Source organism: Rhinolophus hipposideros (genome assembly GCF_964194185.1).
Source record: "Rhinolophus hipposideros genome assembly, chromosome: 9".
NCBI lineage: Eukaryota > Metazoa > Chordata > Mammalia > Chiroptera > Rhinolophidae > Rhinolophus > Rhinolophus hipposideros.
In genome coordinates this window covers 48,486,535-48,502,682 of record NC_138055.1, presented here as the reverse complement: position 1 = coordinate 48,502,682, position 16,148 = coordinate 48,486,535, and the positions used below count along the sequence as shown (strand labels likewise).

At 33.8% G+C, this 16,148-nt stretch overlaps 1 protein-coding gene across 1 annotated transcript in view; it reads right to left on the bottom strand.

The window, feature by feature from the left end:
• ARID2 (AT-rich interaction domain 2) overlaps positions 1-16,148 on the bottom strand; it is a 151,813-nt gene that overhangs the window by 9,899 nt on the left and 125,766 nt on the right. Inside the window, exons 17-20 of the mRNA XM_081061166.1 lie at positions 4,653-4,791; positions 4,476-4,561; positions 1,817-1,940; positions 1,636-1,727 (exon numbers count right to left, since the gene is read on the bottom strand). Coding sequence (XP_080917292.1) covers positions 1,636-1,727; positions 1,817-1,940; positions 4,476-4,561; positions 4,653-4,791 — 441 coding nt within the window. The remainder of the gene's footprint in view (positions 1-1,635; positions 1,728-1,816; positions 1,941-4,475; positions 4,562-4,652; positions 4,792-16,148) is intronic.

Below are 16,148 nucleotides of genomic sequence, written 5' to 3'. Positions count from 1 at the left end.
GTAAGGAAGATGTTAGGAAAGGAAGAGGTCACCCTGAGTTGAAACCTAAACGATGAACAGGAAGTAGAGATTATTTATAATGTATTGCGCATCGTATTGGGCTAGGTGTTCAGGCTACAAAGATTAACCAGAGAAAGTCAGGACACAGGTCAATAGGGAGAAAAAGCCACATTAAAACTATTTACAAAATATTAAGAGTAATTAAATGTTACAAGGCAGACATGTTATTAGAATAAAGAATAAACTTGGTGGGAAAGGGGAACACAGCAGAGGAAAGATGGCAAGCAGAAGCTAATGTCTTAGCTTAATCATGAAGAGTTTGTAGATATTCACTGGGCTGGCAACACAGGAAGAAGGGCATTCTAGGCAAGGAGTAGTATGAGCACTGGAACAAAGGTACAAACGTTTGACATGAACGAATCTAGCATGATTAGGAGTCTGCAGGTTGTTTAGATTGGCTGAAATTGAAATGTAGGTTGTGAAGCAAAAAGAGAGGTGGGGAGGACAATACAGTGAGAAGGTGGGAAGAAATCATGTAACGAATAACACAGGGAGATGCTGCTATGGTTACTAAACCTGCATATTTTTTTTTCTGGAAAACCTTTGCTTTTTAAAAATTTGAGTGTTAAGAATTTTTTTTATTCATCTGTGAGAATACTTGATACAGTAAATATAGTAACTTTTGTCATTACAAATACTTTTTCTTAACTTTAATTTTAATCATCTTTAATTTACAGGTTTTCAAATTTGATACAGTCAAATTCATTGCTTTTTTATACTTTGCATAATAATTGATACTACTATTTTATGTTTGGAAAATCCAGTTGGAAGGTTATTGCAAGAAAATATCATAAAAGACCTACTGCAAGGTAAAATGGCAGGAAGGAGAACTAAGGTAGATTCAAGATATATTTAGGGGATGGGATTAATAACAGTATGTGAGAGGAGAAAGACTCAGAGAGAAAGTCATTATCTGGACAGCAAGATGCCTCAGAGGACAATTTCTCAACAAAGGAGACTGAGATGTTGGAGGAATACTAGAGAATCAGTTCAAGCTTCAAGGAAGACAAGGTCGAAAGGCATCAGCAGAACATTCCACATCTGCTCTCTCTTAAGGATTACAGTTATTATTTCTAGTTTCTATAGATTCATAAAATCCTGACTTCACTGTAGGTTAAGTCCATTAGAATGTAACTTTTAAAACGTCAGTGTATTATAGTGAATCTTATTAATATCCATGACTTTGACAGCTTCATCAGCATGCCAATTATCAAACTGAATTTGATTCTCATTCTGCACAATTCAAATGCCCATTTCCCCCACCACCAAGAAACTCCCAAGTCTTCTTTTTTTCTCTAATTCTAAATATACTTTTTCTCTAAATTCTATAGGCAGCAAGAAAATTAACCAAATAAAACATGTTAAAGGAACACCTTTCAGTTATTTCAACTTGTGTCTACTTTTTTGTTTTTAAGAGATCATGATGGCCTTCCTGACCTTGGCATGAGCTTTTGGACATATTCACAAAATTTATGAAAAAACAGTGAATAAAATACAGATATCTAATCTTATTACCTGTTATGTAAAAGTAAAATTATCTAAATTCGCTTTGTCTATGGAAAACAGGTTACTCACCTACGACCGCATTCTGAATATTTACCAATATTTTTTAATATTAAGGCAGCTGTTAGTCGGATGTGTTTAGTTATTGGTCCCTCTTTTTCATCCTTAAAAAGAAAGGAAAAAGGAAAAGAATAAAGACCTAAATCATACAGTGCTCACACCTTTACAGATAAGGCTTTCAAGGCTTGCTTACTGTAAAATCTCGAAAGACAAGGTTTCTTGATCCTCTCCTAAGAGCCATGAGGGCAGCACTGGGATGGTTCACAATGGCCTTCTGTGCTCTAGGAGTTGAGCTTGTGCCCCCTACAGCTGGCTGCCTAAATTGATCAGAGAAAGAAACAGACAGTTTACATGATGCTGCAGACAGACGATGACCAACCTGTCAAACCCAGGGTGGTTACTTTCAAACTTTAGATACAGGATGAATAAAAACTCCCATAGTCTAGCAGTAATGTTGATTCTTTGTGTCAGCCTAGGCAAATGGTTTCTTAGTATCAAGGTGGTTTCAAGTCTTTTATTTTCCAATCTACTCATTTTAAAACAAACAACATATGTTCCAGTATAGTCCATCTTTAAAGTTACTGTGCTGGGAAACATGCAATCAAAATAAATACAACATTAAGTCAGATAGAAAAGGACAAGACTGCACTCATATGTAGGATATAAAACAGAAAGCAACAAAGAACAAACAAAACAAACACAAACTCGTACATATGAACAACAGTATGGTGGTTACCAGAGTTGAGAAGAGGGGTGGGGGGAACACAAAGAGAGTAAAGTGGGTTAAATATATGGTAATGAAGGAGACTAGACATTGGGTGGTTTGGGTGGTGAGCACACAATGCAATAGACACAGTGTACTATAAAACTGTACACCTGAAACTTGTATGTTATTAACCAATGTTACCCTAATACATTTAATTAAAAAAATGAAACAGCATATCATAGTTGTGGAGTTCACATTTTTAAATGTAATGTGAAGATGTTAATAAAGAAGCAGTCTACAATTTGAGCTGCAGATTATTTTTACTAAACAGTTTAAACATTACCTAAGAGTAAAATAGTATTACCTAGGAATGTATTGGTACAGGCATAGGTCATCCAGGAAAAGATAACCTAATACAATAATATGAAATTATGCTAAACACTACATTTCAAACTATTACTTTGTTACATAACCTTATTTTCATCATTATTTAATAATTTTAATCCATCCATTCAGTATAGTTCTACTGTCCTTTATGAAAGATGTAGAATGGAGGGACCGCAGAGGTGGGTTTTATATAAAATCAGATTCAAACTACTCTAGATTTCCTTGGCCAAGCAGAAAAAGTGCATCAATACCTGTTGTATTCGGGGGAGGCAGTGGAGGAAACCGTGAGGAAACCGTGTCTATTTCTGACACTATTGTGACTTAGAATATTTCAGTTTGCCCCACTATACTTCAGGTTTCACATCTGTAAAGGGGGAATATTTCTGGTACTTTCTTAGAAAACTAATTTACAATATTAAATAACAACGTAAAAGCAATCTTTACATTGTATACCAGTTTGTATGTGTATCTATGTCTACAGAAAAAGGTATCTATGTATAAACTTACTAGATGTGATGTGTAAGTGACAGATTTTTGATTGATTGTAACTGATATACCAACTATCTCTTTCTCCAAACTTGAGCAAAACCAAACATATTCCAACATATTCTTTTAATCTATATAATATATACAAATTAAATACATTGAAAATTATAGAAAAAGGTACCTGGCAGAAAAATGTCTTTCTATTGTCTTTAGGATAAAATTCAAACTCATGATTATGGCTTACGAGACCCTCAGCTATTTACTCCTTGTTCTTTGGGTCCCAGTTTAGATGCACTTTCTGTCAGAAAGCCATCTCTGGTCGCCTAGATTGACTTAGGTGAGCTCTCGTAGCATCTTGTGCATATCTTCACTTTTGCATTGTATAGTAAGAATTACTTAAGAATGGCAAAATGTATCTTGGTTACATATACCCCATATTATATCTTAGAGTCTAGCACACAGTAGATGTTCTTTAAAAGAAACTGAATGAATAAATTATGTAAGCAGCTTCTGTGTTCCCATATTTCTAGTTCTCTGTATTTCTAGCTTTGTGAAGTTGCAGACTATATCTTGTTCTCAGAATTCCCTAGGTCTGGCACAATGCCCCGCACATTGCAATAGCTTAAAAAATAGTGACAAACTGATTTTCACATTTTGGGAGTTAAAAATATTATTTAGATTACAGAATCTACAACTAAGGGCTTTAGTTAGAAACAGAACAGGAGAGATTATATAAATCTAACAAGGACCTTAATATACAACCAACTCAGAATTTGACTGTATGCATTACAAGTCTGTGTTCATGAAACAGAAGATAAATGAAGAGCCATAGAGTAAATATGAAATGTGTACTCTTATTTAGGACCTTTACTTGCCACCTTGGTTTCCACTCAAGGGATAGCTGTAAGAAGAAATCTCTTTGCCATTATCAAAAACATGTTCAATTATTCTCTGAAAGGACAAACAGCCACATACATAGTTCCAGTTTACGAAACATGTCATTACTTCCAATGAGTTGTCTAGAAAGTAGAATCAGAATGTCAGAGCTATATGGTACTTCCAGACCATGTAGTGCAGTCAAATATGAAAAGCAATGCCTAGAGAATTTTCAGCAATTTAAATAGGGTCACATAGCTGGTTAATGGGAGAGCTGGACTAGAACCCAGGTTTCCACTCTTCCAATATGCTCACTTGTCTTTCACTTGTACTGTTTTGCCTAGTTTCCTGTTTTACTTTTTGTATATACAATAGGAGGTAAACTCATGTTCCTTACTTGGTAGAAGGTTTTTGACTTCCTGCTTGTCCTGGTTCATCTTGTTTTAATCCTGCAAGCAGGGCATCCTTTGAACAGTGCTTATCCTTTTTGAGAAAGAGGAAGTAAAAGAATATGCATCAAGACCTTTAATGCAACCAGATGAGTTACTGACCAAAGAGTATTAAGAAAGTGTACCTGTAAGTGGGTAATAAAAGAAAACCTCTGTCGCTGAAAAGGCTCACAACCTTCCCAAAGACACTGCCCTGGATATACATCTTTTCCTCCATGTTCAGTTGCTGCATGGTAGAAAACCTGTGAGGGTGTCTGAAACCACCTACAAAAAAATAATAGTAGAAACTTTTTGACACTTGCATATATTCTTTAAAATAGAAATCTTGCTCTGCTAATACAAATGCTCCAGCTCAACATACAGAAATATTAAGCAAAATAGTGCAAGCAAATCTCAAGTTCATCTCATTTCAAATAATATTTTGAAACAAATTACTCTGCATATATTTCCAAGTTAAATCATTCAACTGTACTGAACACTTTTGATAATTTGTGTTAAGTTTAATATGTTTCATTCTCAATAACCTACATTCAATGAAGGTCAGCTAAGAACCTCTTCAAAGTGAATGAACTATCATTTTAAAACACAATAGAACATTATTTTATAACTGCCATACCCTATTGAACTTTTAGAAGCTGTTCAAGCATTTACTAGATTTCATATTACATATAATAAACTCCAGCATATTCAATCTAACAATCTAAATGCTAAACATTTTGGGAAGTCTGGCTTTTTCGTTGAATTCACATTTCATACGTCTATGTTGAAGAAGTCCATGTCTCTCATTTCTCCAATATCATACCCTACTCACTCATATACCCTGGGGCTTAATAATACAAATGTCTGAGTAGGTAAGTGGCCAAGTACACAAACCTGAAGAAAGCCAGACACTATTCTCTCTTATTAATTACAATATATAGCAATGAGAAAGAACTGGAATCCAGATAGCAAAGAATACATTCAAAGGCTTTAATTACTAGCTAGTAACTCAAATATGTGTATAATCAATATCTTTAAAGTTTACGGCAGAGCTCTTTTAGGATTTGTTTTTTTATGAATGTCATATAAACTTGTCTATATTAGAACCAATTTTTGATGTGCAGTATATATACAATATTTCAAATTCATATTAGTTAAGGAAATGGACATATTAAAATGAATTTTAATAAAAAGAGTAATCACATACTGAATTATAAAACAATGTAAAAAATCATTATAGATTACTAAATATTTCATACCATTCACATTCATCTATATAAATACCTACTAAAAGTTTATTCTGAAACTATCATGGATTGGAAGAATTAATATTGTTTAAATGTCCACAGTACCCAAAGCAATGTACAAATTCAATGCAATCCCTGTCAAAATTCCAATGTCATTTTTTCATAGAAATAGAACAAACAATCCTAACATTTGTATAGAACCACAAGAGACTCCAGCTAGCCAAAGCAATCTTGAGAAAGAAGAACAAAGCTGGAGGCATCATGATCCCTGATTTCAAACTATATCACGAAGTTGTAGTAATGAAGTAGTATGGCACTGGCATAAAAACAGACACATAGATCAATGGGACAGAAAAGAGTGTCGAGAAATAAACCTATGCATATATGGTCAATTAATTTATGACAAATGAGCCATGAACATACAATGGGGAAAGGATAGTCTCTTCAATAAATGGTCCTGGAAAAACTGGATAGCCACAAGCAAAAGAATGAAACTGGACCATTATCTTATACTGCACAGAAATATTAACTCCAAATGGATTAAATACTTCAATGTGAGATATAAAACCATAAAGCTCCTATAAGAAAACACAGATGGTAAGTTCCTTGACATTGGTCTTGAGGGTGATTTTTTTGGATTTGACACCACAAGCAAAGGCAACAAAAGCAAAAATAAACAAGTGGGATGACATCAAACTAAAAAGCTTCTGCATAGCAAAGGAAACCATCAACAAAACGAAAAGGCAATCTACTGAAAGGAAGAAAATATTTGCAAATTACTTATCTGATAAGGGGTTAATATCCAAAATATACAGAGAACCCATACAACTCAACAGCAAAAATCCAGACAATCTGATTAAAAAATGGGCAGAGGATCTGAATATAAATATTTCCAAAGACATACAGATGGCCAGCAGGTACATGAAAAGATACTCAACATTACAAATCACTAGGGAAATGCAAATCAAAACCACAATGAGATACCACCTCAAACCGGCTAGAATGGCTATTTCAAAAAGACAAAAAAAGAACAAGTGTTGGCAAGGATGTGGAGGAAACGGAACCCTTGTGCACTATTGGTGGGATTGCAAACTGGTGCAGCCTCATGGAAATCAGTATGGAGATTCCTCAAAAAATTAAATATAGAACTACCATATGATCCAGCAATTCCATTCTGGTTACTTATCCAAAGAAAATGAAAGCATTAAATTGAAAAGATATATGCAGCCCCACCTTCACTGCAGCATTATTTACAATAGCCAAGATAAGGAAACAGCCTAAGTGTCCATTGATAGATGAATGGATAAAGAAAATGTGGTAGATGTACAATGGAATATTATTCAGCCACAAAAAGAATGAAATCTTCTTACCATCTGTGACATAGATGGACCTTGAGGACATTATGTTAAGTGAAATAAGTCAGACAAAGAAAGACAAATACCATATGACCTCACTTTAGATATGGAATCTAAACAAAACTAAACAAAAAACAAGCTCATAAAGAGAATGGATTTGTAGTTGCCAGAGGTGGGGGATCCAGGTGTGGATGAAATGGGTGAAAGAAGTCAAAAGGTACAAACCTCTAAGTCATGGGAACATAATAAAAAAAAGTTTAATGAGGAAGTAAAATCAGTAAGTACATTCTTAGTTTTGGAATTTCTTTTAATTTTCAGTACAGTTGTTCCCTACTTATCCATGATTTTGCTTTCCAGTTTCAGTTACCCGTGGGCAACTGTGTTCTGAAAATATTAAATAGAAAATTCCAGAAATAAACAACTCATTAGTTTTAAATTGTGTGCTATTTTGATTAATATCATGAAATCTCACATCATCCCTCCTGCCCCAGACATGAGTCATCCCTTTGTCCAATGTATCCACGTTGTGCACACTCCCCTCTCATTAGTCACTAGTAGCCCTCTCAGTTATCAGATTGTCTGTCACGGTATCACAGCGCTGATGTTCAAGTACCCTTATTTTACCTAGTAATGGCCTCAAAGTGTAAGAATAGTGATGCTGAAAATTTGGGCACGCTAGAGAGAAGCTGTAAAGTGCTTTCTTTTAGTAAAAAGGTGCAAGTTCTCAACTTACTAAAGAAAGAAAAAAAATTGCATGCTGAGGTTGCTAAAATTTACAGTAAGAAGGAATCTTCTATCCATGAATTGCAAAGAAGGAAAACAATTCCTGTTAGTTTTGCTGTTGTACCTAAAACTGCAAAAGTTACAGGCACTGTGTATGTTAAGTGAGTAGTTAGTATGGAAAAGGCATTAAATTTGCGGGTGGAAGACATGAACAGAAAATGTGCTGCAACTGATGGCAAGGTGTTGTGCCAGAAAGCACTGAACAAGACTTCAGCAACGAATCCCTTGAAACAAGCCCTTGTGTCACATAAGGGATGGTTAAGCAGATTCAGGAAAATGTTTGGCATTTTATTATCTCACATCATCATAAGAAGAAGGGTGAGTACAGTACAATGTATTCTCAGAGAGGGAGAGACCACATTCACATAACTTTTATTATAGTATATATTATAATATTGTATTTTATTTTTAGTTATTATTAATCTCTTACTGTGCCCAATTTGTAAATTAAATTTTATACTAGGTATGTATGGGTAGGAAAAAAATATACTATATAACAGGGTTTGGTACTATCCATAGTTTCAGGCATCCACTGGGGGGTCTTGGAAGTTATCCCATGTGGATAAGGGGTGGTCTACTGTACTCACAATGCTGTTTCATTAATATGAAATAAATATGAATGGAGCTCTGTTATACAGACTAATAACTGACACAAGAAGGCATTTCTTATTATGTTTCTAAGATTTTACCTAAATACTATTAAACTACTAATTGAAAAGGTAAAGCTGTTTATATACACACACAGACACGCACATAAACCAAAATTCAAATGTACTACTACTAGTAGTGACTAATAGTATACTAGTCAAATGATATTTAAAATGATAGTTATTCAAAATGATAGTTATTTCTAAATTACTTTGCAATATATTAAATAAATCAAGTTTATTTACAATACACAAAATTAATGAATTTAACAGCCACAAGAAAAAAGGATAAAGTTGGTGTTTCTTTAAGTCAATTTTAATTACTAAATATATACAACTGTGTGTGTATGGTTTTAAGACAAGGATTTTTAAGTACTCATCACTACCTCCCAACACAGAGTCTACTATTTCCCTCTTATCTACTGCCCTTCCCCTCAACCTAAGACTATTTTCTCTCTATTTATCTAACCATTTACATCATACAAACCATTCATAAAGTGCAAGGTGAAGTTCTAATATAATAAATGAAGTTAGTTGCAAAAATCATATGAAGGTGGAAAGAAGTTAAGGTTTCCAAATCCATTAAACGGAATATCTGGATTTTAAATGTTTTAAGTGTAATTTCAATGTAAAATAGATACTGAGTTTTCACAATTTTATGGATTCTTCTGGGATGGAGCAGGGAAAGAATAAGAGACACAACTGGATGCCACTACTGCTCAGTAGTATGTCTAGAACAATTTTCCTTTCCATCAATAATCAACCCTCACAAATAACATGTTCATTTCTGGAAAAGCTCCAGAGTGTCCAAACGAAAATAAAAATTTCCTGTGATTCAATTATCCAGGTTGCTTACATTTTGGTGCATTTTCTTTAAGCCTTCTCTCTCTCTCGCTCTCTCTCTCTCTCTGTTACTGATATGCTTTTATATGCTGCTGCCGCTGTACAAGCTATATGTTGCCTTTGTACAAATGAAAAGAATGGCCTTCCTTATGACACTTTACTGCTATCTCCTGAGAAACTGTTATAAATACACAATTTCTGACTTGTACAATGTGAATGGTGCCCCTTCCCCTTGATGAGCACAACCACAGGTGGAAGCACTGGTTAAATAACATTTCTCTGAAACTCATTTTACTTCTTGGTAATCTAGCTTTCGGGATGGTTATGAGGCTTAAACGCGATGATACATGTAAAATTATTTGGCAAAGAGTAGGCCAACAATAAGTGAGAGCTATTATCATCATGCTCAGTAGCAGCAGCAGTAGGAGGAGCAATAGCAAGCAGCAGCAGTAGTCATCGCGGCCGCAGTAGTAACCTCTCCTCACCTTGCCCATCTTACTGATCGTCTAACCTGAGACCTTTCCCAAAACTATTCCAAATGCTCCCTACTGTCAAGTGACTCTCACCATCACTCACAACTAATTTTATTAATTTCTGCTTCTGAATACATTCCCCATAGAAACTGCTTCAAACTTTTTTACCTTTTATTAAACACTGAACTTCAACCTTATTATTTTAGAGCTTGTCTTCCCCTGTATTAGTGTGAGTTTGTGAATTTGAGGGCAATGTCTTACACTTTTATGGCTCTGTGGGAAGAGAAGGCTTATTACTGCAAGACCTTAACTTTACTAGAGATTCCTTAACTTCTTTTTTTTCTGCATTAAATATTCTGTGTGATTACTCATCCTTCTTTCCTTTCCTTTCCTTTCTCTTTCTTTTTCTTTCCCTTTTCCTCTCCCCTTTCCTTTCCTTGGATCTTAGCCAGAAGTAGCCACTATTTCACTTATATGCTGAATTCTACTGTGTTCCATTATAAACTATCCCCTTTTGAATCCTATACTTAAGTGTGCTAATATATATATGTATATGCTACTCTGATTAAAATCAACAGAAACAATACTTTTTCTTTGATCCTGTTATTTTTTTCAAGAGAGGAACTAGATTTAAAATATCTGGCAAAACAATGCAAAGTGTAATAAATATTTAATACATTAATTACAGTAACTATATCTGGCACTTTTTTCCCCGCAGTCATTGGCCATCTTTCAAAGATATATATTATTTTCAATTATATTTACATTATCTATATAATTTATAATGGCTATTCCCCTGCTCGTTACTTAAATAACTGCTGCTGAAGCTCAGGATTAGCTTTTTCTTGTTCATTTAAATCCCCTTCAGCCAAATTCTTTTTTCTTTCGTCCTAGTGAAAAGCTATTTGTTTCAACAGAACAAATTATTCACATAAGGCTACTAAATGCAAGTTTCCTGATTCCAGCTACCTTAAGCAGACTCTTAAGGTTAAAATATTTTCTACCTGAACTAAAATACAGCTAACAACAATTACTTTATTGGTGTAATTTATATTATGATTAATATCACTTTTACTGCCATTAAACAATTTCTTAGGGATCCTAAACACATAAGTGAAGTAAATAAAGTACATTTTTCCTACTACCTTAAGATTTTATTATTTAAAAGCCTACAATCTGTGTAGGTTATACTAATAATACATAATATTCAACATATTTAGTAATTCACTGTATTTAAAAGAACAATTTAGAAACAAACGTGTGTCTATACTGCTAAAATTGTTTCATTTTTAAAACATAAATAAAAGGGCTGATAACAGCACTTCAGTTCAGATAGTTTTATTTAGAGTTTTCTTAGTTGCTTAAGTTCATGGCAGGCTATTTTTCTTTGCTGACCAAAACGTATTCCATATCACTCTATAGCCCGCCTGCTGCAGCTGCAAAAAAAATTAATTTGACTTAAAACACATGAGATTATATATATATATATACACACATATATACACACACACATATATGTATATACATATAAAATTTTGCAGAAAAATTTTAGTTTAAAAGTTGTACATTTAAATGTTAATAAATGCAAATAAATGATAATACTATAACATCGAAAATCTACACTGGAAACATTCTAGTTAAAAAAGCAATATTATTAGTTGTAGAACAATTACCTTTTACTTCAAACCTTAACATCTAATTCTTTTACACAGATAATATTCTATGGCAAAAGAAACATCAGGGTATGCATTATTTCATATTCAAATAAGATTTAGTAAAAAGCTGCTAAAATTTTTTGGGAAAAAGCCCAAACCAACAATCATCCTGGGAGACTAACTTAATTTTATCATATTCAGTTGTAGGGGTTCAAAATGAAAAAAAGGCGATTAACTTCACCATTAAAAAAACTTAACTTATTGCCTTAATACAGGACTGAAAATTACAACTGTGAACTGGATAGCAGAAAATCAGTACTGGTGTTCTTGGAAACTAAATGTTGCTATTGCTACAGGAATGAATATTCCACCCTCAGCCACCCTTCTTGGCCACCCTTCTTTGCCAGTCAGTTCAGATTTCAAAGCCACAGGGAGGATCAACTGATTGATTGGCTTATCTGGGAGAAAGCAATGTGGGGGAGGAAGCAAGTATTCAGCCTTTGTTTTTTTTGGTTTTTGTAGAGATAGATGTTTCCTTCCTCCTAGTAAGACTCAAATTATGGGAAATACCTCAAACATAGGAAGAGGTTTCCAAAGGAGAACAGCCAAAACCAACTGTCTGGCTCCACCTCCTTTCCTTCTAATAATTGATAACAGTAATAACAATATTAGTTATATTAATAATGATAAAGGAAAGGATTTCTGTATGTGCTCTTTGATCCACCAGCTCCCACTAACCTCTGTGAAGCAGTCACATATTTTACATAGCAAAAAAGAAAATGTATTCTCAAGGACTTTGTTTAAATATATCTTTCAAGTGTGTACCCTCCATTGAAATGTAGTATGGAAGTGGATTTCCACAATTTAGCCATTACAAGAATGTTATACTCAATAAACTAAATATAATCTTGGAGATAAAATAAAAATTGAGTGGTGATATATGTATTTGTGTGTTTTTAATGAGATAAATAAAGCATACAAATGTCTTTGAGACTTTGGATATTCACTTGGACTCCTTGAAAGATATGGCAGTGTACCACCTCACACTGTTCTTGACAAAGCAAATCTTAAAGTATACTACATTTAAGAGATTAGCATTGGTACATAATTCTCCTTATTCTATGCAGTTTCCAAAGAATAAATAAAGTTTATTAGTGAACTACAAGTTAGTTTCTCATCCTAGAAAATTCTTTTCCCAAATATTTTAACACTGAAAAGGACTTAAACACAATTTGGCAAATTTGTCTCATGGTACTTAACTTTTTGGTTTTGGGTACCATCTTTAAGTATTCTTTGGCATCCAGTGTTTGGAAGAATGAAGATAAAAAAAACAAAAACAAAAACTCTGTCATCAACTATGGAAGAAACTATGGGTTTTCCTAATATATTTTTATTCATAGCAGATCAGTAGGTAAGCCCCAAGGAACACATACTTCTCAAACTAATGCTACGCAAAGTATTATTATATGAAATTCATCTCACATTTATAAAGGCTAATTATTAGTTCAAATTCTAAGTATGATATTAGCAAAATACCTAGTGATTCTAGAGCTTTTACTTAAAATCTTTTATAAATGTAAAATAAAAACAGCCAAGATGATGGACTGTTATCTTGACAGTTGAAACATAAGATGCCAACAAGGTAGGTCAGCAAAGAACTTTTGACTACAGAATCAAGTTGGCTAATCTTTATTCATTTAATTCACTCAATAAATATTAATTAAAAGCCTTTTATGTGTCAGTGTACTAATGTGATAAAACTTTCAGAGGGCAAAGCATCAATCCTCTGAAGGTACTGGTTTTATGACCACAGAAGTCAGACAAGATGCTATCAAATAAATTTCAATTTTATTCTCCCGCTTCCATGTAATCCAAGCTGTTGATCACTTTAACCACTGATTAATTTCTACATAAACTGGCAACTTAACTAGTGTAAACAGTCATTGATGAAGGCTCAGTATCATGAATTACAAATTTCCACTCTGGATATCTTATCAAATATTTACAAATCATCAGAATGGCAGTTTTATGTATCAGACTCAACTAGTCTTAAATACTTCTTTACATTAAAATAAAATGTATAAAAGTGCCATACGTTTCTGTTAAACATTTCATTTTTTTCTCATTTAACTATTTAAACTGACTACATTATTTCTGAAATTTCAATTACCAGAAGAAATTAAAAGATTTACTATGAATTTTGGATGATAATTCTAGAAGTAGAAATACCTTTATTGAGAATACAAATTCTAGCTACCTATAAGTTTTTATTAATTTGTAATATATAGTGAGATTGATGTCCATTGTTGTTTTCTGTTATGTCCCATCAGAGTAACCATTATTCAGACCATATCTTGACACAAAAATATTATTCATGCTCATACAGAAGTAATAAACTCTTACGTTAGAATCTTTAGGAGAAACTACAACTAAGTTTTAGTAAAAACGCACTGGTTTGAACCTGAACATCACCCGAGTAGATGTCTGGCTGGCAGGGAATATCAATTTTACTAGTACAAATCAATGTCCCTGGTTCCTAGACAGAACAGCTTTGACTCTGGAAATGTTTGTGTAGAATAAATTTGAGGTCCTCCAAATTCCTGGTATAAATTTTAATAATGCAATTCTAAATATAAACACAATATAGATTATGTTCATCTTTTCTGTAGCAGCTGTTAACTAGGTATCTATGAGGAGCAACATATTTTTAAAAAGTGGCTTTCAAATGTCTTTTATAGCAGAGAACTCTATTTTCAAACATAATATGACTTAAAACCCCTATATATAAAGCAAAAAGCAGAGATTCTACGGTTAAAGGTAAGCTGGAGAGCCTCTCTAAAGTGTCCCTTTTATCCTGAGGCTCATTCAAAGAACAGTGTGGCCAAGAAACATAGTACTACAAACAATGAATGTAAATTCTTGGCAACCCAGAGAGTCAACACTGAGTCCTTTCCTCCAATTACACGGAATTTAAAAAACCAGTTTATAGGTATTCTTTTTTTTCCCCCACCGCATATTTTTGGGGTCCCATTTCTTAAATTAAAAAAAAGAGATGTAATCACATATTATTTATATACTTCAGTTATAAACTAAAAGTCAACATCATGCTGACAACACACAAGCAAGAAAAATATAAGGATGAAGACCTTCTAATTTCTGCTTAGACACATTTAATGAGCTTGAAAATTGTCACTCCCATCCTCAGAACAAGAAAAGCTAAACAAACTGAAAATTCACAACTCTTCTATAAATCATCAGAGAACTCAACACACAAGGCCTCCCTGAATACTGGAGAGACAGCTGAATACAGGGAATCACAAATTGTTTCTGGAATTAATAACTGGTAGGAATACTTAAGCAGTAACTGATGAATTGATCGACGCTTAGTATGGACTATTTTGAAAGCTAAAATCTCTTGGTGGTCCAAGTCGCTGAGGAAAGCCCACACTTTAAGTTTTACTTCCAGGAATCCTACCAGGTTCTCATAGCGAAGACTGGAAAAAACTTCCTAGCACTTCCAGCAGGAGGAGGAATACAGTAACTATTTTTAAATATGCCCAGAGTTTTCTTTTCCCCTTAATAAAAGCCTGCCCTCAAGGAAAATTACTTTACCAGAGCCTTATTTGACTTGAGGAACTCAAGCCCCCTCTAGACTTCGTCTCACATAAGAAAAATAAAGGCTACGAAACTCTTCTCAAAGTCAGTCCTTACACTCAAGCCCACTACAAAAGTGATATTTTATCATGAGATTATAGAATACTTCTCCTCCCCAATACCTCATCACTATATCAATAAGGCTCTAGCATAATAACAGTGGATTACAACTGAGAAAGCTGTAAGATACAGACTCTATAATATTTTATTTTTTCTATTTTTCAATTATAACTGAACATCACTATTATTTTATAGTAATTTCAGGTGTACAGCATAGTGGTTAGACGTTTATATAATTTATGAGGTGATCCCCCTGATTAGTCTAGTACCTAGTACCCACCTAGCACTATGCATAGTTACTACCATATCCTTGGCTATATTCCCTATGCTTTATTTTACATCCCTGTGACTATTTTGTAACTACCAATTTGTACTTCCTAATCCATTCACCTTTTTTACCTAGCCCCCCAAACCTTTTACCATCTGCTAACCATAAGTTTGTTGATACAAGCTCCATTTAAAAAGGAATTACTAAAGGAACCCAAAGACAACGTGGGGAAAAAAAGGACATGAGAGGAAACTGAAGTCTTTAAACACCTACAGTTAAAGCACACATTAAACACAGCATAACTCATAGCCACATAAACATAAAACCTCACACTAAAGGTCTATTTACCTCAGTTCCTATTAACTGATACAACCGGTCCAGCTTTCAACAAAAACTTTTAAGGCATGATAAACAACAGCAACCACCACCACCACCGCCACCACCCAAACCACAGTCTGAAAAGACAAAGCAATAATCAGAACCAGACTGAGATATGGCAGATTTTGGAATTATCATATTGGCAATTTAAAATAATTATAATTAATATGCTAAGGCTCTAATAAAAAAAGTGGCAACACACAAGGGGAGAAGGCTAACTAACCCAGGCAGAGAAATCGTGACACTAAGAATAAAAAGAAAAAAATACTAGAAATCAGA